The following is a 27,920-nucleotide window of genomic DNA, read 5'->3' on the forward strand; positions in this document are numbered from 1 at the left end:
GACCTGTCTACCCCCAACTTAAGTACAATTGAGCGCAGTGCAGGCTGCTCGCTGGGTTCGAGCTCCGATTGAAGTTGCTTCATATGTGCGTTGCGCGTACAAATTCCAAATCCACCTTTTATAATGACACGAAATTTGCATGAGTATCGGATAAATATAATATGAGTAGAGCCATAGGAAGTACTAGTCGGATTAGGGCACATCGCACGCATGGTTGGAGGGGGTAAAGATGCCCTGAGCCCTTTGAAGGTTTTTGCCAGCGAAAAGCATGCTGCACTCGCGCGCCTGTCTTGTAGCTGCTAAATTACGAAGGATGCCATGGCTTTCTCTGCCGCTTTCGGACTTGCGAGCCTCGAGAATAGCATTAGAATGATAACGCCAAAACAATTGACATAGCTTTCAAACCCGTCCTCTCTGCGTACGGATCCGCCCTTAGAGATATCTTTGGAGGTGCTTGTAAATTTTCAGTTAGTAAATTAGATGTAGATGTTTTTCCATGAGTTAAGATTTGGTGGGATATTATAATTGGCGGTGCCGAGTTGTATGGAGGACATAGCTCTAGCTAGTTTTGGCGCCCAATATTATCTGCTATTTGACACTTAATATTGCTCCTGCTCTAGCTGCAGCCCACTCGTGCGCTCAATCTTTAGCACAGCCAGTCCACAACAGCGCGCATCTGCACCTGCAATTCGCTCCAGCTCCTGTACCTACACAGCCAGCGCACATGCAACTGCATATGATGCATTCCCAGCTGCAGCCAAACATCGTGGCGCTGCTTTCAATTAATCAGTTGTGACTAGTGACACCACCCTTGCGCGCGGCCAAGATCGGCAAACGTCGTCCACCTAGCTGCAGACGTATGGAGTTGGTGCTTCACTTTATGCTGTAATTGGTGCCGCCTCCAAGCTTGATGCCCTCCACTCAATCGGCGCCAACAACGAGCCCTTGTATTCTCAAACAGTGAAGCCCCTTGGCGCTGCCTTCAACTCCCTGCTTTTAGCTAGCAAAGCTTGGCCGGCGACCTCTTGAAGGACCACAAAAATCCCCAATAGCGCTCAGGTGGTTTATCTCCAGCTCGGGCGGTTTATTCATCGAAGCAGTCCGGAATTATAATAAGGTGAGTGGCCTTATTCAATAGTCAAAGCACCTACTTTACCCTTATAATACTTTGCCCTTATATATATGTATGCCCATTGTGGCAGGGCTCTTGCAATAGATGCTATGCCCATGCATGAGGCCTAGTACTTTTTGATAAATGTAGTTTTTTTCTAGCTTTAGTTTTTTTCAAATGCAATGATACTACTACTGCATACTGTTTTTTGAAATCGTTGACACATAGTCGCTCTTCTTTTAAAAAAATTCTAGAGAGAGAGAGAGAGAGAGGGGCATGTGCACCTGTAGTGCATACCCTCCTTATGCATGATGTCATGCAAATTGCAGTTCAGCGTCGATCTTCATGCAATGAGGTCCCGGATCTCTCAAGATCCGCCTCCTCATTTCCTTTCCAAAATGTGTAAGACCTACTGGTGGCTTTCATATTTTGTTGAATTTTCGTTGAGATACCTTTGCTTCGAGGCTTAGCATTTGTCTTGTACATTAAAATTATCTTATATAGCATTCGAACTTAGATCTACCACACTGAATGCTCTCCACAGAGTTGTTATAGACTAGAACTGTTGCGCATGCTCAATGCTATTCTTAGGCCTTTCGATTTATACAAAAAAAAAACATAGGAACAACCAGTCGTAATCATTGACCCTGTCATCTATCGCAAGAAGTATGCTAATCGACAGATGGGACGACATGGCCTCCTGAGGCTGTAGTTAGTAGAGAGTCCCACTTTGCATTAGTGTAATACACAAATTTGTACGTGTATTACCTTCTCTTTAGAGAATCTAACCAATGACAATTCGCCTTTCATTTGGAAATTCTCTTAAAAAGGGCCATACTTTTAGGCATGGAACGTGCAACCAATCCAAATTTAGGGTTAAATGATACTAGGACATCAACATTACACTTTTAAACTCAAAACCTACTAATCAAATAAATCAAAGTGGAACTCGGCTCTTGCAAACTAAATGAAAGTCCCATTTTGAGAAACTAAAAATATGAGATCAGACCTGTTTATTTGCATTACTTGCTTGATGTTTATTTGCTTTCTAAAACAATCGAAGAAATGAACGATTGAAGGCTTTCTTAATGTCTATTGGCTTTGTTGGATTTTGCACGCGAAGTATTGACTGATTGAAGGCTTGCCAAAGACATTTTAGAACCAAAGAAAATAAAGCCTCTCATTTTTTATTTTTTTGTGGAGAAGCCACTCTTAAAATTCATAGAAACACATCATGTTTTTTCAACGTGTGTGTGTGTGTGTGTGTGTGTGTGTGTGTGTGAGAGAGAGAGAGAGAGAGAGAGAGAGAGAGGGGTTAATCATGTATTCATTGCTTGTGCAAGTTTAGGGTTGACATTTTTGGAGTTTTCAAGTTAATCAAGAGCATAGCGGGATTGTGGAGCTACATTGTCATCCCTCGATCAAAAAGCGTAACTCATCTCTTGTGGTAGACGGGTAGTTATTTTTGCTTTGTGCACGCATGCACACATACACACTCAAACTAATTTGTTTTTTCCAAAAGCTTTGTTTTGAATTCATAGGACACACTTTATGCTTAAGTTTTTGATAGGCTACATATCTACACTTTCAGATTATCTCATGATGTGTTTTGTAATGTTCTATTGAAAAACACTTTATGCTAGCTAAGGATGGTTTATATAAACAGTTTATACTCTAGTGGGTAGACTCCACATCCATGTTTTTCATATCATTAAATTGTTTTATCCTAAGGTCCGCAATTGTATAGTTTAAATTCGAATGGACATGTTGTTATTTTTACACTTCGTCACACAAATACATACACTTGAAGATTTGTGTAGGCTTGTTGGCTTACACTACAAGCCTTACACTTTATGCTTGAGTTCTGTGTGATAAAAGCACTTAATTGGACGCAGGCCCCACATTTGCACATTCACTCTTCTATCTTACACGATTCTCTTCATGCCACTTCCAAAAAAAAAGCGTTAAATATTTGATGCTTACTCTCAAACATGCATGTATAGGTTATGGCTGGACAAGAAATCGTAGTTGAGCTTGTTGCTGAGTTAGCTGGATGACATGAAGGAATGATTGTTTGGGACGAGAAACAGTTCTATGTGTTTGGAAAGGAGAAACCTCTGATACACATTTTGAGAATAGTTGTAGATGACAGTCGATGGTAGAGCAACTTGAAAATATTCTTTGGAGCGAACTATTATCGCCAGAGGATTTCATCTATTCAAGGGCCTGACATCTTACAAATTGATAGTACTACAGGAATGAGTCTTCTTCAACAAAGAGTTGTGCCCTATACTTGGGATTGCATAAGACCCATCGAGTCTTTGCTACACAAGTTTATAGCTTTTCATTGTGGAAACAATATAATGCATATGAAACTAAAGACTTACAGCTAAGACAACGACTAGTTGAGCTTGGTTGTGTTGGAAGTATTCCACCTTGGATTCAGGAGAATGACATTATCCTAATGAAACCAACCCTAAACCCTTTGTGTTATTTTAGCACGTTACAGTATGCCGTTGTCAGGGCTGTGGATCATGCTCTCATGCAAGTGAAAGTTGCATGGATTAAAGAGGTTGAGACTCAATATGGAGAGAAACGATGGAAAGTTGTGAAAGAAGATGAAGAGTGGAAGACTTGGTGGCTATGGGAGAGCAGTAACAAGAGCTAGATAGTTTTAAAAAGAAGAAATATTGTTGCTGGAGGTTTTATAAAGGAGGTTCCTGTTATGTGGCAAATCATGACTATACAATAAAAGGTAACACTTGAATCTAAACATAGTTAGTAAATATTTTCTTAGGGGAGAGTAATTTGTTTATTTTCGAAAGCAATAATATTAATGTGGTTTATTTTGTGTTTAGTATACAAATGACTGGGATCCAATCGAAAGACATTGAAGCTATGGTAAACAACCCGGACTTGGTAGAATTTCTAGAGGCCATGATTAAAAAGGCTAAAGCTGCAACTCAGACCAAGCAAGGTACTAGTGTATGTCTGTTCAATAGCACGTTACTCTAGTGGTTGCAAAGTTGTTTAATAACTTTCTAAATAGCATTAATATGCGTAGAAATACAAAGTGGATCCTCTCGAGTAGTTGCCTCAGAAAACAAAGATTCTTTGCCAAATGAAAATGGTAACATACTTTGATTATTAGCATCAAATATATGATTCAAAAGTGGTTGACTTTATTAGAACTAATCTTTGTGAATGCTATTTACAGGTGTACGGATTTCTTCATCTTCTAGTAAAGAAAAAGTTAGGGCACCCTCTTATGACGATATATTTTGTCCACCAAAGGGGAAGGATAGGGATCCTAATAAGCTCTATGGGAAACAGCTATTAGAGAAAATGCATAAAGAGCATCATGCAATTATGCTTGATAACGATCGCACTGTTCGTCGATGGTTTTGTAATTTCTCTATGCCGGCCGACTTACGTCACAACACAAAAGGCAAAGATGAGATTATATAAATTATTCGCGATAACTATGATAAAATTGCGGTGCTTTCTTGGGAAGGAGCTAAATACAAATGGCATGTGGAGGACATCTACAAATGGGTTGTGACCTCAAAACAAGCAAAGCTTACGTACAAAAAGTCAAAGGTATCTAACATTATCCTTGTTTTTACTTGCTTAATTTACTTTGTATATTTTAAAAAGGAATCTTTAAATATTTTATTTATGACCTTAAATAGGAGGTGTTTGTGAAAAGTGAAAGCAAAAGTGAGTCCAATGAGGAAAACATCGCCCCTACAATTTCACTTGAGGTATTGAATATTCTTACAATAGTAACTTACTATTAAATAATCACTTGAAATTTATCTTTTTTTTATTGTTATCTTTTACAGCCTTCTGTAAATGTTGTCTCAAATGCTAGTGATGAGAAAGAGAAAATGATTGATAGCTTTGAGGTAACTTTTTGTAGTATCAGTCTTTTGAATATAGATGTATATATAGTATCTATAACACATGATTTTACTATTTCAAGCAGCATGACCAAAGCGTATTAGTCAAAGGAGATTTTTTATGCTTTGATGGTATGTCAGAGGTAAATATTTCATAATTTACTTTTTGTTATCCCTTTCTAACATAACATGCTTGTTCGTGAAAGTAAAATTTGTTCTATTTGTAGGCTGATAAGTTTTTAATGGAAATTAATAACATTGATGGGATTAAAGAGTACCAAGATGAGGTATGTCGTAAAGATTTTATATAATTTGAATACATAATCGGATTTTGTTAAAGTGTTATTTTAAAATGTAGGATGGTGTTATGTTTAATGATGAGCTTCTTCCAATGTCGTACACGGAGCTATTACACACAGGACAATCAAAAAGAGTCCTAGCAAACAAAGATCTTGATACATCCGTTGAGACTTCTTCATCAAAAGTTCTAGATGTAATTCTCCTTTCATAGTTCTTTTTGTTATTGAATGTTTTGGTTTTTAAAGTTTTTAGTTTACAATATAATATGGTTTTGCTATCACTTTCATTAGGAGCCATGTTTTCAACGTAAGAGTGGCAGAAAGAGAAAGGTAAGTGTTCTTCTCTTTTATTAACTTTTTATAATCTTGGAAAAGAATATTGCTTTGATTTTTAACGTCGTATTCTATGCTTTTTATATTGAAGATGAATGAGAAAATGAAAACACTTAGTGAGCTTGACAGCGCTCGCAAAAGAGAGAGCAATGTTAACGAAAAGGTATATAACTTAATTTAGGGGTAAACTTAATTTTGTGTTATAAAGAGTCTAAGTAAAAGATTGCTTTCTTCTCTTTTTATGGTTAGATTGTGAGTACAAGTTCAAAGAAAAATATTGATTATGATGATTCTGCAAAGGTTGCAAAGGTGAGTGTTTAAAAGTACATGCTTATAAGGATTAGTAGTGAATCCGTATAAAATATCTTATTAGATTTTTTTCTTTTGTAGATGGATTCGTACACATTATAGGATATGGAGACTATCTTATTAGTGTACACTAAGAAGAGAACAGTCAATGAGATGTATTTTTCGCTTCGAAAGGCGTATCTGAATTTGAAGAAAGAGGAGATTACTTTCAAGGCTTATACTAAGGATTTGAAAAATCCAGATAGCCACTTGATGGTAAAGCAAGTTACGAGTTGGCTAATCGATATGAAGAAGATAGTCATTCATGGCTACTCACCTTTGAGTGCCAATGATATTGAACTTCTTTGTTAGAAGCATATTTCATGGCAAAAACTTGTGATTTTGACTTTAGGAAGTTATTATGGTCTTTTAAATTGGGACTATGTTTAATAAATTTAAAACATTGTAATGTGGTGAGCTCTCAAAATTTGTCTTCTATGCGTTTTGTCTACATTATTTGTGATGTGATATTTAAGTATAGTTGTTGCTTTAATTATGGTCAACTTTAATTACAAAGAGTTAGAGATTTTCTCCATATAGATAGTAGGGATTATACATATAGATGAAAGAGCAATTAGGTGTTCAAATTACCTATATAGACAATTTTGTATATGTAGAATGAGATTCTATGCTTGAATCACTACATAGAGAATGTTTCACGTTCTCTAGTTTGGACTTTTATTAGGTACGTATATCTAAAGCAGCAAAAAACATAGAGAATTTATTTATTTTGCTATGTAGAGAAAGGTCAAAAGTTCCTTGTGTCTAAAATTGGATGTTAAACATTTATAGACTTACATGTTCACAATGCTTGGATAGTACGAAAGTGTGTTTAGGTCGATCCATTTTTTAGTTGAATCCACCCCAAAGAAACCCGACTCTCCTCTGCGCACAGTAGCGTTGCGACCCTCCATGTTTATCTTGAATCATTGCACATCAAACAAATCCACCAAAAATCCTCTATAATTGATCCTCCAAATCTCTTGTAGCATGCCAAAGTAAGTGAGTTCCACCACCACAGGATCAGCATCAGAGGACCATCATCGACTAGACTGTTCAAATTTTGCCATGATTCCACAATTTTGTGTAAAACGCTTTTTGTCAATCCATTACACCCTAAAAGGTCGACCTTTACACCATGTTGCGGTGTATGACTCATACTACAACCAACAAAGATTATGAGTGGCCCTCCAAACATCTAGAAAGCCACGAGTCATACATTGCAAACTTACCTTGGTCGCGCAACCTCGAGAGTACTCCCACTCCTCCTCAGTCACTTGTTTGCCTCATTGTTGTGCGCTTTCAATTGGTTATGCAACCATCTTAAGCTCATAAATGTTGGTAGGCTCTCAAGACCCACCGGATAATACATCGGTGGCCGTCTTCCCAGTCTCCACTCGATTTGTACCCTTTGTCGCTCTTGCTTTGTATCCTCATATTGTGAAATCCACTTTTGCATTACTGGATTGTGAAGCATGCAAAATCAATTGATTTTAGCCTCTAGATCTTCTGTCATTTTTTTCTCAACACTGATATTGCACATGACAATCCCAGATATGCGTTCATCATCTATGGTTCACCATAGCATATCTTGGGCTTTTTCAAATCCGTCTAGCCACTCTCCAATGTAAACTAGGGACTCTGATACTGGCCAACGTGCCATATTGCTACCCTCTGGATGTGCCTTCTGACACACATATCCCTTGAGCGTTTTCATGAAACGTTCCAAAAAGAATATCCATCTAGAATGCACTGTGCCAGCTATTTTCACCTCATCAACTATGTGAACAAGAAGATTAACTTGAATGGTTAGCATGGTAGTAGAAAAGTGTTTCCCTCAAACATGCATACAACCTCCGCAGCATTTAGTTTGGCGGATGGTATGGAATCTAAATGGATCTCCTTTTGTGAGATCCATTGCACCAACTTTGCAAGTTTGTAGATTGTGGTACGGACGTCAGGAGACAAACATCCCTCATTAATGGCCATTGGTAAAATAAACTACAAAACACGTCTAGCAATGATATTAAAGTCCACACACGGATATGTTACACAATTCCCACTATGATATATTCCACTTCAAACATACCTGACACATTCTATGTCAGTCATGTGACTTCAAACCAGTAAGCTTTGCTTCTTTAGTGAAACATGTTCGGAGCGAGTGCATTACGCTATTGGGTGTCCGCACGAATCGAATGATCTCTTTTACTTTGCGTTCTTGGTCTCCTGTCAAAATCCATGGTGCTTTAGGAAGTTTTATCGATTCACCGGGTGCTGACTTCGGCCAATATTGCTCCAAACGATCCACATTTCTAAGGTCAATACTGTCCCCCAAAGTATCTTTCTTGTCGATGATATAGTCGCACAGCAGATTACCCACATTCTTAAATATGTGCATTGGATCGAGCAAGTGATTGATCATGAGTCTGGGCCAATATGGTAACTTGTACCACCATAAAGAGAGTCTCTTCATCCCTGGGGACAAACTATCATCACACATCTCCTTTTTCTCTAATCATGCTCAAGTAGACACTCTCGGTGCCTCTCTTCCCAAAAAACCATCGCGTAACTCGTGATTCTCTGGAAGATGCACTTGATGGCCTTCGTAGAGTGCTTCTTTTTTATGAGGACTCTCAATGTGCATTAAGTCTAGGTTCACATGTGATACATGCTCTATATCCTCTTATTTAAAGACGTGCGTGTATACACATGACAATAGATAAGCTTGAGAAAAACCAAGGTTTATAGTGTTTGAGTTTAAGTATATATCACCTGAACATTTTGTTAGTCCGAGATAGTCATCCATGGTCCACATTAGAATGCCTCTAATCAAAGCATTGTGTCGACCTGTGTGTTGGCTCATATCCACCACTTCTATGTCGATCCACAATTGTTGTAGCTCTTCCAATAGTGAATGAAGATACACATCTATATTCTTCACTTTATACCGCCCTGGCACAATCAAGCTTAGAAATAGGTGTCCCTTCTTGGTAGTCAACCACGGGGGAATGCTGTAGTCGACGATGACAACTGGCCATACATTGTAAGATGTTGACCTCTGACCAAATGGATTTACGCCATGCATAGCCAGTCCGAGACTCAAATTTTGAGCTTCCCTGGAAAAATTCGGTCATCTGTTGTCTATATGCTTCCAAGCCATGCAATCTGCAAGAATCCACAGCACACCATCTGAAGATCTATTCTCCTCGTACCATGATGCTAGGGCGGCCATGGACTTACATTTGAAGAAATGTTTGATGCGAGAGGCATCAGAGGAAAGTGTCGCAAAACCTTTTGTGGAATTTTTTGTCCGTGGATATCTACTCGATATCTCTCGGAATCACATTTCGGACACTTCTCCATGTGTATGTATTCCCCTCTAAAAAGAATGCAGTCATTAGGACAAGCGTGAATAGAATTGTAACCCATCCCCAAGTTTCGCAAGATCTTTCTTGCAGTACACTTGTGTAAGTAGTCTATCGGATCATTATACAATTAGAGTTTTTTATTGAAGTGAACACAATGAAATAGATCACCTGAAGAGTGTTGTGATGCTAGTGTCACTCCATCCAAACTTTGCATGCATGTTGAGAGAAGAACCAAGAGCACCTTCAATCTAGACACACGTGCTCCACCATACAATGGCGTATCGGCTTCACTTTTCATGTCATCATAGATAAGCCTTTTGAATCTATGTTCGTCTTGATCATTTCATCAATATGGTCTACATGATTATCCTCCGCGCTGTCAGAAGCTACATCTTGTGGCCTCATGTATTCTTCTTGATCAAAGCGCCTATGAACACATTGTGAGCGGGATGGAAACACACAGAACGCCTCTATAACAACCCAACACACACTCTTGGGAAGATACACACACACAAACACTATGGGGCACCACTCGGCTTACACAACACACCTAGCCGAGACAGGGAACACACTTATGGAGTGAGAGGAGAGAGACTACCCTTTTGCCCATTCCACACACACACACACACACACACACACAAAACTCAACTCAAAAGAGAAAAATTTCTGATGTTTAGATACAATTGAGCTGGGGCCAACACCAATGGGTCAAATAGCTCACACAGTATGGGTAAAATATGCTACATACAATCACAAACTGGAGCAGAAGCTTCGCTCATAGGAGAAACTTACACAGCGAAAATAGCAGAAAAAGAGTGAGGAATTTGGAAAAATGGACAGCACCATCGTGTCCGGAACGGCCCAAAACCCCAGTCTACAATGTCAAAGTGCTCAAATACGACCTCGGATGAGCAGTTTACAGCCAAAACAGGCTCCAAAAACCCCAAAAACACAGTTGCCGCTGTTCCTCCTCTCTTCTCCACGTTCTTTCTGGTCTTCTGTAATGGAATTTTCCTATTCAATTTGAGAGTAGCGGAATTTAATGAGAGTACTTTCAAGAAATGATTTTGTGAGCATAGCGGGTAGACATAATTGAAGATAGCAACATAATTATAGCAATTAGTTAACTTGGCATGGACAATACTTTTGCAAGAGAGAGAATTTAGAGAACATGACAACAGTTGAGGACCGGATTTATGTGGAGCCGGTCCCCCCTCCAATAGGCATTTGTATTATGATTTCTCCCATAAAGAGAGACTTGTTACAATACATTCTTTGTGTTCCTTGTGACCTAGATGAAGCAATGAAGATGGAAAGCTTCATGCATCACCATCATAGCATAACCTAAACTTGAAGAAAGCTTTAACTATACCAAGCCTCACTCCCAAGACCTCAAACACCTTCGAAGGTGGAGAGAGCTAGCAGGGAATGAGGGTAGGGAAGAGGAAGAAGAAACATTTCATACGAGAAAGAGCTAGTTCCTCACTTATCATAACTCTTGTGCTAGCATACATAATAGCATAGTAATGAAGAAGAAATAGATGGAAAGCTCAAGCATTGAAGCATGGCTCTTGGATGGATTTGCACTCCATAGCCAAGAGTGTTGGTGTAGGCTCTCAACCTCTACTTGCTTGGAGAAGGAGAGGGAGCTCTTGCACTTTGCATAGTACACAATGAGAGTGTTTGTGGGTGTGTGTGGGTGAGTATACCCCCTAAGCACCCCCCTAGCTTGCTTGGGTCGACCCCCCCTTGTAGCTCATGCTTGAAGCTCATTGGACCCCTCCAAGCCTAGCCAATCACAAGCAGGAGCCATTACAAGCAACATGGGTAGCCTTGGGACAAGTGTCCCCCTTTCCCCTTTGAGAGAGAAGACTTGATAAATGCAAAAATAATTAGATAATTCAAGTAATTTATCATTGGACCCCTTTGAAGCCTAGACAATAGGCTTCAAGCAACACATGAAGGTAACATGGGTAGGGACCTGACATGTGTCCTTGCTGCCTCTTCAAGCTGGGGCTTCCCTTGTGAGTGTGAGTGTGTGTTCTCTCTCTAATCCCTAGGAAAAGGGCTCGCCCCCCCTCTTGTAGGGATGCTTTTGACTTTAGGAGCTCAAGAACCTTAGTCATCAAGCATGACAAAGCACTTGGACTAGGGGGTATTCCCACAAGCATCTCAGTCAAGCATGTCAAGGCACCTCAAGCACCGTAATCAAGCGGCAAGTGAAGCACCTCAAGCATGGAGTAAGTCAAGCACCTCAAGCACCTTAATCAAGCACCTGAAGCAGGACAAACACCTCAAGCACGACAAGCACCTCAAGCAAGACAAACACCTCGAGCTTGGGCCGGGTTCCCACCTCAAGCTCAGCCCTAGCTTACCTAAGGTCAAAGGACTTTTACACACATTATTGGAGGTCTTCAATGAAGCTAACCCTAAGGTCTTATGCTCCATGGGTTAGCCTTGCTCTTGATAGACCATCTTCCATTTGGGCCCGTTTACTATTGGCCCCGTGTTGAGATAGATCTATAAGCACATATCTATATCTTAACACTTGTTCCCGTTTATTCTCCCAGATTAAGTGATCAATTTAATATGAGAAAATCATTTGGACTGGTTAGAAATTAGATTTTATGACATTACCTCTCTCTTGAAATCATAGTCGTCCTCGACTATGAGGTAGAAGAGATAAAGCCTTAGTCATTAGTCAATCGTACTTAGCGGGTAGATGATCCCGTTTTTACCCTACGACATCTTTCCAAGATGGATGAATAATCCATTTGGTGCTTGGGAGACATAGCTGCCGCAAGCATGTCTGCTCTTTAGTCCATTTCATTCTCCCAAAGTAGAGTGACAAATTCTACTTGGTGTTTGAGAGACGTCGTCATCACAAACATGATTCTAAGCATGCATACTAGTTAAATTTGTGCAATTAAAAAGAGGATTAGTCTTATAAGACAAAAACATGAGTCATTTAAAAGAGAGTTGTACATTTGCTTACTCTAATGTAGCATTGTAAGCATTGACAAGGTTCATACTATCCTTAAGTTGTACTCCTTGCATCCATTTAGCATCTTCAAAAGGATAATTTTTGAACTTAATAAGATACCGTCGGATTATCTTACCATGTCGTAGTACCTTGTCTTCATGCCGAAGGACAGCTTCGGGTTGTAGCACCTCTTCTTGGTCTTCAACTTCGGGAGGGTCTTTAATAATTGGTTCAGTTGGTGGCTCTCCTTTGTAGGGCTTAAGTAGGCTTACATGAAAGGCATTGTGTATAAGCCAATGGTTGGGCAACTTGAGTTGATAAGCCGTTTCATTGATGGGCTTCAAGATTTGGAAAGGACCATAGTATCTTTTTGCTAGTTTAGCATAATACTTTTGATGGCCCGTAGGATTTTTGCCCGTCGTTTGCCTTAATCGAGCCTTAGGAAACTTGAGTAAGACCCAATCATTTTCTTTGAACATTAAGGCTCTTCTGTGCTTATCAGCAACAACTTTTTGCCTTTGTTGAGAGATAGCTATAGCCTCCCTAATCTTTTGAAAAGATTCTTGTAGGTCACGGCTATACTCATCGGCGGCGAAGATCTTCCCATGTACTTTGAGTAGCAAGGGACTTTTTGGTCTTCCCTCTATGATCTCGAAAGGTGCTTTCCCCGTAGAAGTATGGACAGTATTATTGTAGGCATTCTCTACTAGAGGTAAATACTTTTCCCATTGTGAGTGTTGATCTACTTCAGTAACATAAGTCTTGAGTAGATCGAGTATCGTAAGATTGGCTATCTCACTTTGGCCATCCGTTTGTGGGTGATAGGCCGAAGAGAAATTCAATCTTGTTCCTAGATTTTCAAAAAGACCTTTCCAGAAATTACTGGTCATTCTAGGATCTCTATCTGGCACGATGGATGTGGGTAATCCATGGTGCTTGAAAATCTGAGATATGAAGAGAGTTGCCATTTGATGTGCCTTAATAGTCTTTTTGACAGGAATAAAATGTGCTTGCTTGCTAAACCTGTGGACTATTGTCCATATTCCTGTATTCCCATGGATAGACTTGGGTAATCCAAAGATGAAATCCATGGATATACTCTCCCATGGCGAATTTGGAATAGGCAATGGCTGGAGTAATCCAAGTTGCTTCCCTCTATCATACTTGGTCTTTTGGCATACTACACATTTTGAAACATACTCTTGTATGTCCACTTTCAGGGTAGGCCAATAGAAATACGTCTCTACTCCTCAGAGAGTAGGTTGAATACCTCTATGCCCTGCATATGGAGGAGCATGGGATTCATACATAACCTTCTCACGAAGGGAATGGGTAACACATAGCCTATTTCCGTGGAGAAGAAAACCATCCTGCAAGGTGAATGGTTCCTGTTTCTTCCCCAAAGCAAGGGCTGGCATTATGTCTCTAAAGTCAGGGTCAGTAGCATACTCATCTATCATAGAGGATAGATCATTGTGAGTAGCTATAGACACCGCATTAACTTTTGGTCGTCGTGAAGGTGCATCGGCAACTTGATTGTGCTTACCAGCTATGTGAGCAATATGGAAATTAAATTGCGAAAGAAAATTTTCCCACCTCATTTGTTTGTCGGAAAGCTTGGTTTGCGTCATGAAATACTTGAGACTTTGGTGGTCGGTTCGTAGGATAAATGGAGTCCCCAATAGGTAGTGCTTCCATGTGTCTAGGGCATGTAGAACAGCTAAAAGCTCTTTCTCATAAATGCCCAAGACTCGTTCATCACTATTGAGCCTTCGGCTCTCATATACTATGGCATGCCCTTCTTGAAGCAAAACCGCTCCAAGGCAATCACCACACGCATCACATTGGACCTCAAATGGCTTTGAGAGATCCGAAAGCACAAGGACTGGTTGGGAAGTAAGCTTCTCTTTGAGTTTTTCAAAGGCATTTTGCTCCTTAGCAGTCCATACAAACTTAACGTTCTTCTTTGTTAAGTCGTGTAGTGGTCCTGCTACTTGAGAGAATTTTGCTATGAAGCGTCTATAGTATGCACACATACCAATAAAGATTCTTAGCTCATGTAGATTCCTTGGGTTAGGCCATGATTTTATTACCTCTAACTTTGATGGATCCATACGAATACCATCGTGAGAGATAATATGACCTAGATATTGAATATCTTGAAGGAAGAATTCACTTTTCTTTTGGTTGAGAAAAAGTTTGTTCTCCCTCAAGGCTTGAAAAATCACTTGGAGATGTTGCTTATGTTCCTCCAAAGATTTGGAGTAGATGATGATATCATCAAAGAACACTCCACTGAATTTACGATATGGTCTAAAGATTTTCTCCATGAGACGATTGAAAGTAGCTGGTGCATTAGTCAAGCCAAAAGGCATGACTAGATATTCATAAAGACCAAATGTTGTGCGAAACGCGGTCTTTAGGATATCTTCATCCACTATCCTTATTTGATGATAGCCACTCTTAAGGTCAATCCTACTGAAGTAGGTAGAGCCTTGTAGCTTATCAAACAGATCTTCTACCCGAGGCACGGGAAATCTGTTTTTGATAGTGATATGGTTTAGTGCTCGATAGTCCACACACATACGGTATGTACCATCTTTCTTTTGCACTAAAAGAACTGAAGAACAAAAGGGAGAGGAACTAGGCCTCACCATCCCTTTGTCTACCAATTCCTGTACTTGCCTCATAAACTCCTCTTGTTGAGCTTGTGAGACTCGATAAGGAGGTTTGTTAGGCGGTGAGCTTCCTGGAAGGAGCTCAATACGATGGTCATCATCCCCTCCTTTTGGAGGTAGGTCCATAGGGATATCATCGATGAACACATCTTGGAATCCTTTTAGAAAAGTAGACAAGTCTAACTCTTCTTGATTCCTATCATTTTCATTTGATGAAACATTATTAGCTTTTAGAGACTCTTTGACATAAATCATGTATGCAGAAACTGAGCTCTTCATTGATTTATCGAAAGAAAGAGGATTTACAAGTGGAATAGTGCGACCACGCTCACTAGCATCTATATACATGTTCTTTCCCCTGTAGGTGAAGTAAATTCTCCTTTCAGGGAACTTCATGTTGGCAGCCATGCGATCAAACCATGGTGCTCCTAGGATAACATCCTGATGTTGGAGAGGAGAGATGAAGAAGTCTTCTTTGTCGACATAGCTTTGGACATGAAGCCTCAACTTCCCAATCAAGGGAGTAACGGAGGCTTGTTGTCCCTTGAAAGCTGCATCAGCTGTTACTATATCTCCCATCTCAAAAGCTTGAATGCCAAACTTGGTGGCCAACTCTATTGATATGAAGTTGAGAGTAGAGCCTGGGTCAAACAAGATGAAGGCATCATGCTCTCTTACCTTTCCCCACACATAGGAAAGTGATGATCCTTTGCAATGAGCATCCTCTTTTGGAGCTTTGATGGTGCAAGCCCTAGGAGTCTCATTGCGAGTATTCTTCTTGGGGCAAGAACGATAGCCATGTCCTTGCTCCCCACACTTGAAACACTTATGGTCCTTGCGAAAAGCTTCAAGCTCTTCAGGAGAGAGTTTGTTTTTACCTTTGTAAACTCCCTTCTTGTTGTTGTTGTTGGAAGTGCCTTGGGAATTATTTTGAGCATTGGATTTCCCCTTTGTATCATTTTTATCTTTGTTTTCCATGGGCTTGACATTACGTCTAGCCCCTTGATGGAAATTGATGCGTGAAGCAATCATGGTGTTGTGGATTACTTCGGTAATAGTACCGGGCCGTTGAGAGTTGATGTATTCAGCTATCTCTTCATGTAATCCCGCACAGAATTGCTGTCTTTGCTCGGCAAAGTCTATCTTTTGAAAGACAGTAGCTTTGAGATGTAAATCCCAAAACTTGTCTACATACTTGTTGATAGACTCATGAGAGAGAAGCTTCAAGCCGCGCCATTCGGTAAGAACTTTATCTTTAGTATCACTTGGAAGAAATTGCTTCATGATGGAAACTCGTAGAGTTTTCCATGGCTTTGGGGCTTCTCCATTGCCACGAAGGCTAGCCCACCATTGACGAGCTGATTTTTGGAAGTGCATAGCTACATGGCGTAGCTTGGAGGACTTTGTGAAGCCCTCGTCCCCAAAGGCCGCATCAAATTGTTGGATGAAGGCCAACACTTTGTCAGTAGCACCAAAGGTGCCATCGTAGGTGAGAAAAGAGATACTCTTTCCTCCCTCCTTGAACTTCTTTAGCTTTTGTGACCTTCGCCATGCAGGAAATGATTTTCGATGTCCTCCCCTCTTGTATTCTCTAGGAGAATAGCCATAACTTTCATCGAAAGAGGAGGAAGGTGAAGAAGAAGGAGAAGAGGGTGTCCTCTTCCTAGCCCTTTTCTTCCTTTGTTTCCTCTCTTGCCTTTCAGAGTGATGAGGAGAAGGACTATAGGTTGCTCTTTTCCTCTTGGGAGGAGTAGGCGATCGTCTTGACCGCCGTCTTCGTGGAGCCACCTCTTCAGAAGAACTTAGACTTTCATTGCTTTCTTTCTCTTTGGATTCCTCCTCTCAAATGGGAGAGAGTCTTGTTTTGGGGGTCTCTTCAAGAGGCCTCCTAAGCTCTCTCTCCTCTGGGAGAGGAAGGGAAATTCCATAAGCACGAAGTTGTTGAGTAACTTCGGCTTGCAAAGCAAGGTTGCCCATAGCTTGCTGCACCTAGCGACGAGATAATTTACAAACATGGGAGCATCATCATTAGCACCTTCATGTGCAAAATCAAAGCTATCAATGCTCATTCTACTCTCTTGATTATTGTCAGCCATGTTAACAAAATTTATGTTTATACTTAGTGTATGCTTTGGCAGTTCAAAACCTTAGTTGCCACTCCTCTTAGCCTTTGAAAATCGGCTCTTAAGTATCTACACCCACGGCTCAAAGTGGTTAATTATAGAGAGTAGAGGAGTAGGTCTAACATAGCAGAGTTGCCAAGGGCTAGCTCCTTTCGGACTTCTTATGGATCAATAATGGTAAAGCCATAGGCAAGTCTAAAAAGACTCCATTATTAAGTCCAAAGCTCCCGAGGTGTGCACCATCCCCCACATAGTGGGCTTAACAAAACCGATATTAGATCCCAGTTCCACTTACTCTATTATAATTAACAACATCAACCATTTATAGGCTACTTAAGGACCTCTCTTCTTAAGCAAGAAAAGAGAAACCAAATGCTCTGATACCAATGTAATGGAATTTGCCTATTCAATTTGAGAGTAGCATAATTTAATGAGAGTACTTTCAAGAAATGATCTTGTGAGCATAGCGGGTAGACATAATTGAAGATAGCAACATAATTATAGCAATTAGTTAACTTGGCATGGACAATACTTTTGCAAGAGAGAGAATTTAGAGAACATGACAATAGTTGAGGACCGGATTTATGTGGAGCCGGTCCCCCCTCCAATAGGCATTTGTATTATGATTTCTCCCATAAAGAGAGACTTGTTACAATACATTCTTTGTGTTCCTTGTGACCTAGGTGAAGCAATGAAGATGGAAAGCTTCATGCATCACCATCATAGAATAACCTAAACTTGAAGAAAGCTTTAACTATACCAAGCCTCACTCCCAAGACCTCAAACACCTTCGAAGGTGGAGAGAGCTAGCAGGGAATGAGGGTAGGGAAGAGGAGGAAGAAACATTTCATACGAGAAAGAGCTAGTTCCTCCCTTATCATAACTCTTGTGCTAGCATACATAATAGCATAGTAATGAAGAAGAAATAGATGGCAAGCTCAAGCATTGAAGCATGGATCTTGGATGGATTTGCACTCCATAGCCGAGAGTGTTGGTGTAGGCTCTCAACCTCTACTTGCTTGGAGAAGGAGAGGGAGCTCTTGCACTTTGCATAGTACACAATGAGAGTGTTTGTGAGTGTGTGTGTGGGTGAGTATACCCCCTAAGCACCCCCCTAGCTTGCTTGGGTCGACCCCCCCTTGTAGCTCATGCTTGAAGCTCATTGGACCCCTCCAGGCCTAGCCAATCACAAGCAGGAGCCATTACAAGCAACATGGGTAGCCTTGGGACAAGTGTCCCCCTTTCCCCTTTGAGAGAGAGGACTTGATAAATGCAAAAAAAATTAGATAATTCAAGTAATTTATCATTGGACCCCTTTGAAGCCTAGCCAATAGGCTTCAAGCAACACATGAAGGTAACATGGGTAGGGACCTGACATGTGTCCTTGCTGCCTCTTCAAGCTGGGGCTTCCCTTGTGAGTGTGAGTGTGTGTTCTCTCTCTAATCACTAGGAAAAGGGCTCACCCCCCCTCTTGTAGGGATGCTTTTGAATTTAGGAGCTCAAGAACCTTAGTCCTCAAGCACGACAAAGCACTTGGACTAGGGGGTATTCCCACAAGCATCTTAGTCAAGCATGTCAAGGCACCTCAAGCACCTTAATCAAGCGGCAAGTGAAGCACCTCAAGCATGGAGTAAGTCAAGCACCTCAAGCACCTTAATCAAGCACCTCAAGCAGGACAAACACCTCAAGCACAACAAGCACCTCAAGCAGGAGAAACAGCTCGAGCTTGGGCCGGGTTCCCACCTCAAGCTCAGCCCTAGCTTACCTAAGGTCAACGGACTTTTACACACATTATTGGAGGTCTTCAATGAAGCTAACCCTAAGGTCTTATGCTCCATGGGTTAGCCTTGATCTTGATAGACCATCTCCCATTTGGGCCCCTTTACTATTGGCCCCGTGTTGAGATAGATCTATAAGCACATATCTATATCTTAACACTTGTTCCCGTTTATTCTCCCACATTAAGTGATCAATTTAATATGAGAAAATCATTTGGGTTGGTTAGATATTAGATTTTATGACATCTTCTCTCTGGTTTTTTAGTTCCCACACTTAGCTTTATTAGTTGGGCACCCGTGGCCTTTTAGATGACCTTAAACGGACCCCGAACAGGCCAAAAACTGACCTCGCAGTGCATAGTTGTCACCTTTTTGCATCATCCGCACACTTGGCACTTAGTTTTTCCAAATAATGCATCCCGCAACCACGTGAAGTGGCCCAAAAAAGTGGTCCTCATGATGACCTTTCTGCATAAGTATCACAAGAAAACACCCACGCCGTGTCCATACTTCTCCACGTGCAAGTATTGACCCCGTTCGACCTCCTGACGCCACTGGATGCTATCTAACGCACCTGCTTACCTCATGTCGTCGGCCCGTGGATAGCTTCCTCGAGAATTTTTACGTGCTACCAACTCCTCCTTATTGTAGAAAAAACACACTGGTACTGATAATAGTGAAAATCGTTGCACTATGTACACCCTGTCCTACCTGTACACACGTGGGCCCCACGTAACCACCTGGCTATGGAAATTGGGCAATCCTTTATTTGATGCACCGTGCATGTATATGTACATATGCGCAATCCCTTGCTCCAAAAAACTCCAGACAACGTCTATTAGGTCGCAAGATTGCTGTCTATTGGCCAGCGTCAGAGTCAGACGAGTTGTAACTAGCAACAACTCAATCTATAATAGATGGATCAAACTCACCAAATTCATGAATATGCTGCAAAGAAACGTGTCTTGTCCGTCACACAACATGTTGGCATTGATTACAAGGACATAGGATCCTTGTTGAGAGATAGGCGTTTCGGTTGGACGATCCCACATTGTTGTCACTACTCATAATGACTATAAAAACCTTATAATCTGAACATAAATTTAATCTTCTATTGGCATCCTCCGTCTCTTATCTCTCTCTCTCTCTCTCTCTCTCTCTCTCTCTCTCTCTCTCTCTCTCTCTCTCTCTCTCTCTCTCTCTCTCTCTCTCTCTCTCTCTCTCTCTCTCTTAATCTCCCTCACAATCAAGAAACCATAGATCACACTGTCTCAAATTCTCTAGACATGTCCGATCCCCGCACACCTCGGTCTAGAGGTGCACGAAGATTAGAATTTCCAGGTTATAATCTCGTCTTTATTAGTCAATGCTTATATTCGTGGATACGAGAAATCTACACGGGTAAAAGCATGTTAATGTGTTGCGCTTTTTGTGCTAGTCTAACATAATCTAATCTTAACCTAATCTTAAGTCTAACATAATCTAATCTTAACCTAATCTTAAGTCTAACCTAATGTAAAATCTTAATCTAATCTTAAATCTTAACCTAACCTTAAATGTAACCTAATTTTAAATGGGTAAAAGCGTGAAAAGGTGGTCAAGTTTTGGGGCAAAATTGGTGGATCACTTTGGTACTTTCATATCATGTGAGGGTCTAGTCTAAGTCGATTAGAAGGTACCAAGATTTGAAAACATCACTTCAAGATTTCATCAATTTTTGAAATGGAAGCATGCAACAAAAGTAATGTGCTCACTGCTGGCACGCACCAAGGTCGCATTGCATGTTTTCAGAGCTCACTTTCTACTGTGCTTACTTCCTCAAGGTAGCTCTCTCTCTCTCTCTCTCTCTCTCTCTCTCTCTCTCTCTCTCTCTCTCTCTCTCTCTCTCTCTCTCTCTCTCTCTCTCTCTCTCTCTCGTTGATGCTTGCTCATCTCTCTTGGGTCAAATTTCCTTGCAGTTCTAGAATATTGAAATGTTGGATTTTCTTCCTCTTCTTCTTCTTCTTCTCTCTCTCTCTCTCTCTCTCTCTCTCGACGTTGAGGGTGTTGCATTCATTGTTGGATGAGATTTGATAGTTTTTTCATTGGGACACTAGAAATGAAGACACCACCACGAAAGTGCACCTTACCAAAAAAATCACCGGTTGAGGTGTCATCCACCAGCTTGCATTCCAGCAGTAGCAAACGGCCCAAGAGTGGTGCAAGTTTGTCGTCAAAGGACAACTTACTTACCTCTGATAAGAGCAACGGTAATCACCCATTTACTTTTATAAATCTCTTAAATTAGTACTTTTTGGTTAAAAATTTAAATGTTAAAGGTTTGCAATTGTTTTTCCCATGTCCACATTTCATTAGTTTTATTACATTGAATGCATACTTTTACATGGCGGTGGAATTGTTTTGACTAATCCCCTTCCCTCTGAATTTTTGTGCTCAATAGTAGCATCTCGGAAGGCTCAATATCCCAAGCAGACCAGATTCTGCTTTACCCGACCTGAGCTACACAAGGAGTACGGTCTAAGTTTGGAAGGAAAGCTGTACCAACATTTGTTTGATGAGGATGTGACAGATGAGGATTGGCTGGCAGTTTTCACAAAGAAAAGGGAGAAGGGTGCCAGGATCTTGTTGCATATGGTGCAGCTTGAATATGCAGAGAATGTAGGTTATTGTTTCATAAAGTATATCAATCCATACCAACCAACAAAGAAATCACACACAAGTTTTCAACCTTGTTTCTATATGAGAGATGCCCAGCTACCATGCAAAGTCCAACGAGTCAGCGGAAGGTTGCATGGACTATTTTTGGTGAACAGGTCCTAGATCATTACAAGAAGCTCCCAGGCGGGATGGACAAAAAGCTCAAGAACTGGACTGAGTGCAATGAGAATGGTCAGCATGTGAATCGGACCACACAATCCACTCCAAAGGCTCTCATTGACCATGGCGGGATAACTTCTATTTCCTACAGTTTTGGCCCTCACTCATTTTTGAATTGCAGCTTTGTTAATCTCCAAATCGTGGTGGAAGTGGAGCAGATGTTGGCTGCAAGAAAGAGTACAGTAGAGAGTGTGAAAAGAACACTAAATGCAGCCCAAGTGCAGCTACAAGAGAAAATTCAGAGCATGTGAAAGATAGAGGGAACATCTTCAGCTGTAGTAGTGCTTCAAGGGCAATTGGCCGAGCTTTAAACACCAAAAGACAGCATGGAGGGAGGACCATGTGCTGCATCTAATTCTGAGCTCATGGTAATTGATGCAAAGATCATTGCTCTCTCAAGTGCATTGATAGCTCTAGGGGCCGATGCAAGCAACTCAAAGATTAGAGACGATGTTGACAGTATAGAGGTATGCAATGTAAAACTAAACCTTGCATTTAGGTTTTTAAGTGCAATGTAAGTACCATGTGAACTTTCTAAGTGCTTCATAGAGTTTTGGGATATTACTTGACAAGTACAACTCTCAAGATTCAACACCTGACTCTGATTATGTTTTGCATGGTACTTTCCCCACAAGTCCCAATGGAGTTTTTTTGGTACTTAACAAGGCACAAGTAGATAGAACTACGCAAACTCCACCATTTAACAAGGATTAAATATGTCATGGTACTTTATATAAGTACCAATGAATCCGGATGGGTGCTTCACAAAGCCTAAGGATGGTAAAAACGAGGCAGAACTCTCATATTCCACCATGTGATTTTGATTTTATACACTATGGTACTTTTTGTAGTTACCAATGAGGCATTGTTAGTACTACATAGAGCTTATAAATGGTTGCAAATAGGTAGAACTCTCAAAATCCAACATCTAAGGTGGATTGAGTAGATCATGGTACTTTTTGTAAGTACCAATGCAAGTTTATTGACTAGTGGTTCACAAATTTTAGTGATGGTGGTGGAAATCACAAAGTCCTCCATTAGACTAGGATTAAAGGTAGTTTGTGAAGCTAAGTAATATGGTATCTTTTTATATGATAGTTCAAATTCAAGGTACAACCAAGAATACCCAGATAGGCACTTTGCACATATTGTTGTATTACTTGGTAGAGTTTATAGTACCTATCTTAGGTACATTGAAAAAATATATGCCTTTATATTTCAAGGTACCTTTCATAGGTCTATACTTTGAAATTACCTATGCTTCCAAAGTACCATACATGTATTTGTACATTGTGAAAGTACATGTCTTTTTTTTCCTAAGTACTATGCATGTGTTTGTACCATGGGAACGTACATATGCCTTTGTTTCAAAGTGCCTTTCATATGTGCTTGGTAAGTTCTTATGATTGGTACTATGAGCTTGTCCTTGTACTCTCATAGGTAATAAGAGTGTATCCTTGGTACTTTTTTGACATGGACTAATATTTACTTGTCAAGTGTGGTGTAGAAAGAACTAATTGAGCTGGTAGCATCAACATGTGTTGCTCAAGTCACACTTTGTGAGAGCTTACTGGATCAAGTGAGGAGAGGTGACTCAATGTTGCTACGACTGACAGCTGGCAAGCATGGGAGTCACCAACAGGCCAAAGTGACTGTTCCAGGAGCATGTGCTGCATGTGGTGTAGGTTTTGTGGCTTTGGAAGTAGTGTGTGTGTATACACTAGCATGTGGCGATGCATACCATTCTTTGTGTTTTGTTGGATGGGCTGGGTCAGAGAAAGAATGTGCAAACCCTTCCTGTAAGCAGAGTATTCCAAAATCGGCAAAGTCGATGCATGTGCATATTCTCCATGTCTATCGATTTAATAGAGTTTTTTAAGAATTTAAGAAACTTTTTTGATTATACAAGCTTCAACTTCTGTGGTGTAGTTGTAGGTTCTAGTCATATGCCATATGTGGCAACATTACCAGCTGAGTTGCCAAACCTAAATGTTGATCCAACTCCGGACGCCCACACCATAGTCATAGACATCCAATTTGATGATTAGTCAACTCCAGGTGGTAGGTAAGGCTCATCCTTGGCAAGTGACAAAACTCTAGCTTGTGGGGAAGGTTCACACGTGGCAATTGACAAAACCCCAGCTACTGAGGTGGAGCCGTCTCAACAGACAATAGGTGAACCAGAACCAAAGGAAACTGAACCAATGGAAGATGCTAATGTTAAGATGACAGATTTGGAAGCGCAAGAGGGGGTGGAAGCGGTGCAACGCATGGTTCATGGCGATGCAGATCCAGATTCCCATGTTTTCCTTAGTGATATGGTGAAGAAGTCAAGGAACCAAAAGAAACATGCTGATGGTAAGTTGTTTTGGCTATCAAGGACTTGGCTCCCTATGGGCATTGGATGAGTTTTATTCATGTGTCTCTTTATGGTGCAGCTGGACAGTCCAAAAATACGCGAGCATCAAAAGACAAACCACTCAAAGCAGAAAAGTAACAAGGCTAAGGAAGAGAATGATGGTGAGACCTCTTTTACTCATGGCTTGTTCAGGAAAATCATCTCAGCACGTAGAGGAAGTTTGTAGGGTCAACCTCATTGATAGTTTTATCTCTATAGCTCATGTTCATGCTCATCAACCTGTAAGTTGCTTGGGTTTTGGTTTTAGGTGGAGATGGAAAATCGATGAGCGAGGAAGTTCCGAAGTCACCGCCTCCTGTGAAGAAGTCCCCCAAGAAAATTACTCCCCTCCAGCATCCCAGTATTATTTCCCACCCCCCAAAGCCTCGTGCTTGCAAAAAACTATGACATTGAAGACACTTCGTGTCTGCACTCTCTTGTAATGACAAAATCTTTGATTCTTGCTTTTCGAATAGAAATGAGAATTTTATGTTGGCCTCCATTTCTCTATCTCTCAATTTATTAAAATCGTACGTATTTTTGAAGTACGTTTGACTGAGTCTTTGAAGTATTTTTGCCGTACGTATGATTTGTGCATGCCCACAGAGCGGGAATTGTTGTTCTTCAGATACCTCTTTGTTCCCAAGGATGCAAAACAATTCTTAGCTTGGGCCGTGGGTTGGGCAAATATTTACATTTGGAGTTCAACAATGCTGAATAGAGTAGACAAAATAATCAAGGTAGCTTTTGGGGGGACTTTGTGACTACTTCAGCGGATGGGTTGGACAATAGTTATGTGATGTATACACATTCAAAATGGTAGGTGGAAAACCAGTCTTTTTTAAGAACCTGCAAAATTTTCTACAGCTGGTTCTGCGATACGGTACAAGAAATGTGCTATTGATCAACAACAGTCTTTATAAATGCCATTATAATTTGCCTGGTTCCTACATCATTGTACTTGGCCTAGAAGATCAAAGTATTGAACTCTTGTCCAGGGATTTGCAAGAAGTTCTTGCCAAGTGGCATGATGCTACGGATCGGTCAGCCGAAGCTTTCACCTTCAATGTGCCTACATCGGAGGATAACTATGTTAACACTAGGTTGGTAATGGGACACTTTTATGTCCTGGGACACTTATATGTCCTGTTAAGTGACCATTTTCCTTGAATTATGTCAAGGGTTTCAAAATGGATTTTGAGGTGCTATCTATCTAGAAAGTTGTCTCATGAGCTGAAAAAAACTCGATATTTTTTTGGAATATCAATTCCATCTTTAACATTGTCCTTGCACAACATTTCACAACCTAAACTGTGTGAAAAAACGGGTCCTGTTTTTGGCTTTTTTCAACTTTTTGCAACTATACCACTCTAGAATTCATGTTTGTGAGGTCTATAATGCTAGAGAACTATCTTTAGTAGTCCTCAACATGTCCTGATGCTTCTAGGGAGAAACAAATACTAAAGTTGTAAGTTATGACCAGATTACAAAAATTGTCAAATCCTGTTTTTTAGCCAATTTTAGCTCTTCTATGATTTTTTTGGTGGATTTCATGATATCCAAATGAATTTTTTATTTTCTATGTCGCATATTGTAACATAAAGCTAACATTCCTTGAGTTTTGGGGCACCTAATACCCTATTTTGCATAGTACACAACGATGGTTGATTTTTTCAATTATAGAAGAAAACAAAACATTCTAGTATATCAAGTATAGCTTTTTTAATATTGTTAGTTTCTTGTGACAACTGCATGCATTTTGTAGGTAGTAACCATATCTAGTCATAAGGATCAAATTTGGCTAGATATTGAATAGTTTCTATGGGATTCTACAACTCATAATGTTGAAACCAGTTTTTTCATGTTTGTTGTATTTACCACTTCATCTTTGTCCCCAAGATTCCCCTTGGTAAGAGATGTATTATTCTTTTGACATGCTCCATGGCTCCTTATGAACATAAAGTACAATAGGAAACTAAGAGAACATGCATATATTATTTGTATTGAGCGTGGCTATAGAAACTTTGATGATATGTTTGTAGAATGGTAAAAATTCAACTTTTTTGTACCTATTTATTCTGGCAAAACAAAAAATAGTGAGTGAGAAGCAATCATATGTTTTGATCACCAACCCATTGAAGTTAACTAGGGAATTTATCTCAAGTCCTAAAAAAATCCCTAATCTTATTTCTATGCAACAAAGCGTAAGAAATGACTGTTTTGATGAAAATGCATTGGTCCATCAACTTTGGAGGCTTGGTGTGACCAAAAGATGAGAAATTTTACAAGTTTCTTATTTTTTCCATGTGTAGTAGGCCTTGAACTATAACCTCATGAAAGGATTTTACAAAATGAGTGGATCTACTATGGTTTTGGAGGTTTTTTCAAAATCCTGAAAGGACACTTTTATGTCCTGTTAGGTTACCAACCTAGTGTTAAAGCTGCACTCAAGCTAGGTGGAAAGACGACCAGTTATAGAGAATACTTGACGAGGCCACATTTGATGCCAATGAGATTTTATCCCTACTAACTCATCCTTAAAAAGCTCATGTAATTTTTGGAAGCCAAGCTTTGTAGAAAGCCCTTGTATTTCCATGTTTTGTCATTACAGCTTAACGCTCTTTTCTAGCCCATGTATATGCCTACCTTCCATGAGGGATGGTTTTTTGGATAACATTTTGAATGCCTCTATAGTGAGTGATTAACATGTAACTTATCGGCAACACAAAAGTTGAATTTATAGTTATTCCATTATGTCAGTTTAACATGATTTGGACTCTAGTTTTTGTGGTTTGGACTCAATTTATGTTGTGGGTAGTGTGTGTGTTTGTATGTGTCTATGGATGGTGCGAGACACGTAAGTCAAGTGTTTTTGAGGCCATGTTGTGTAGTCATTAGAGGCCTCTTGTCATTACAATCATGTGTTGTAGCATTCTAGCACTAGAAAGTAACAATATAGGTACCAACCAAGGTATTTGGTGTACCTGATGTGCAGCAGGTATTTTAAAGGGAACTTTCAAAACACCCACAATGGTAGTTTAGGGTACCCTATCTGCAGATAGATACATGTGACGAATTCTGGGAGACTAACAACAATGGTACTTAAAGTAACTAATTTAGAGGTATGTTCCATGCATGTTACTTTAAGTACCTAATCTGCACACTTCTACATTGTAGACCATGCACTAAAAACCTGTCATTGGTACTTTGAGACTACCTGGATACCCCCTTTAAGTACCTGAATAAGTATTCAGATGCTTGAAACCTGAATTGTAGTAAGTTTTAAATTACTTTGAAGTACACATGTTGGTACAATAAATGGAAGATAGACAGTTTGTTGTCAACACTCTGATATCATGTGAGAAGTGGTAGTGGGAGAGAGAAACACACCACACATGGACTGTAGAAAGAGAAAAGAAAACTAGGAGGCTACATTTGTGATTAGGTGTTTTGGGAGGACTCACGTACAACAAACAAAAATTGCAGCAAAACAACTGTTTATTAGGCTCAAAGATACAAAGACCTACAAAACCATTGGCATTCTATTGTACACATTTTCTTAAACCTCTAGAGATAATATGAATCTATGTGGCTCTCCATGCAAGGGTTCCAAAGGTATCTTGATGGATCGAACCAAGTGCAATGCCAATAACACTTTTGGCTGGTCAGGAGGTATGTAATAAACATCCTTGGTACCATCAACTAGCTCATAGTAGTAG

The 27,920-nt window shown here is 40.2% G+C and overlaps 1 protein-coding gene across 1 annotated transcript; it reads left to right on the forward strand.

Moving 5' to 3' along the window:
* The first annotated feature begins 210 nt into the window (after positions 1 to 210).
* Positions 211 to 5,324, forward strand: LOC147463032 (uncharacterized). The gene is made up of 8 exons (XM_086495230.1): positions 211 to 292; positions 1,075 to 1,117; positions 3,970 to 4,088; positions 4,626 to 4,711; positions 4,804 to 4,875; positions 4,957 to 5,019; positions 5,100 to 5,156; positions 5,241 to 5,324. The coding sequence occupies exons 1-8, from the start codon at positions 211 to 213 to the stop codon at positions 5,322 to 5,324; spliced, it is 606 nt and encodes a 201-aa protein (XP_086351356.1).
* Positions 5,325 to 27,920: the final 22,596 nt, after the last annotated feature.

The sequence above is a fragment of the Adiantum capillus-veneris genome, chromosome 2 (genome assembly GCF_014529385.1).
Source record: "Adiantum capillus-veneris isolate H3 chromosome 2, ASM1452938v2, whole genome shotgun sequence".
In the NCBI taxonomy this organism is placed as follows: domain Eukaryota; kingdom Viridiplantae; phylum Streptophyta; class Polypodiopsida; order Polypodiales; family Pteridaceae; genus Adiantum; species Adiantum capillus-veneris.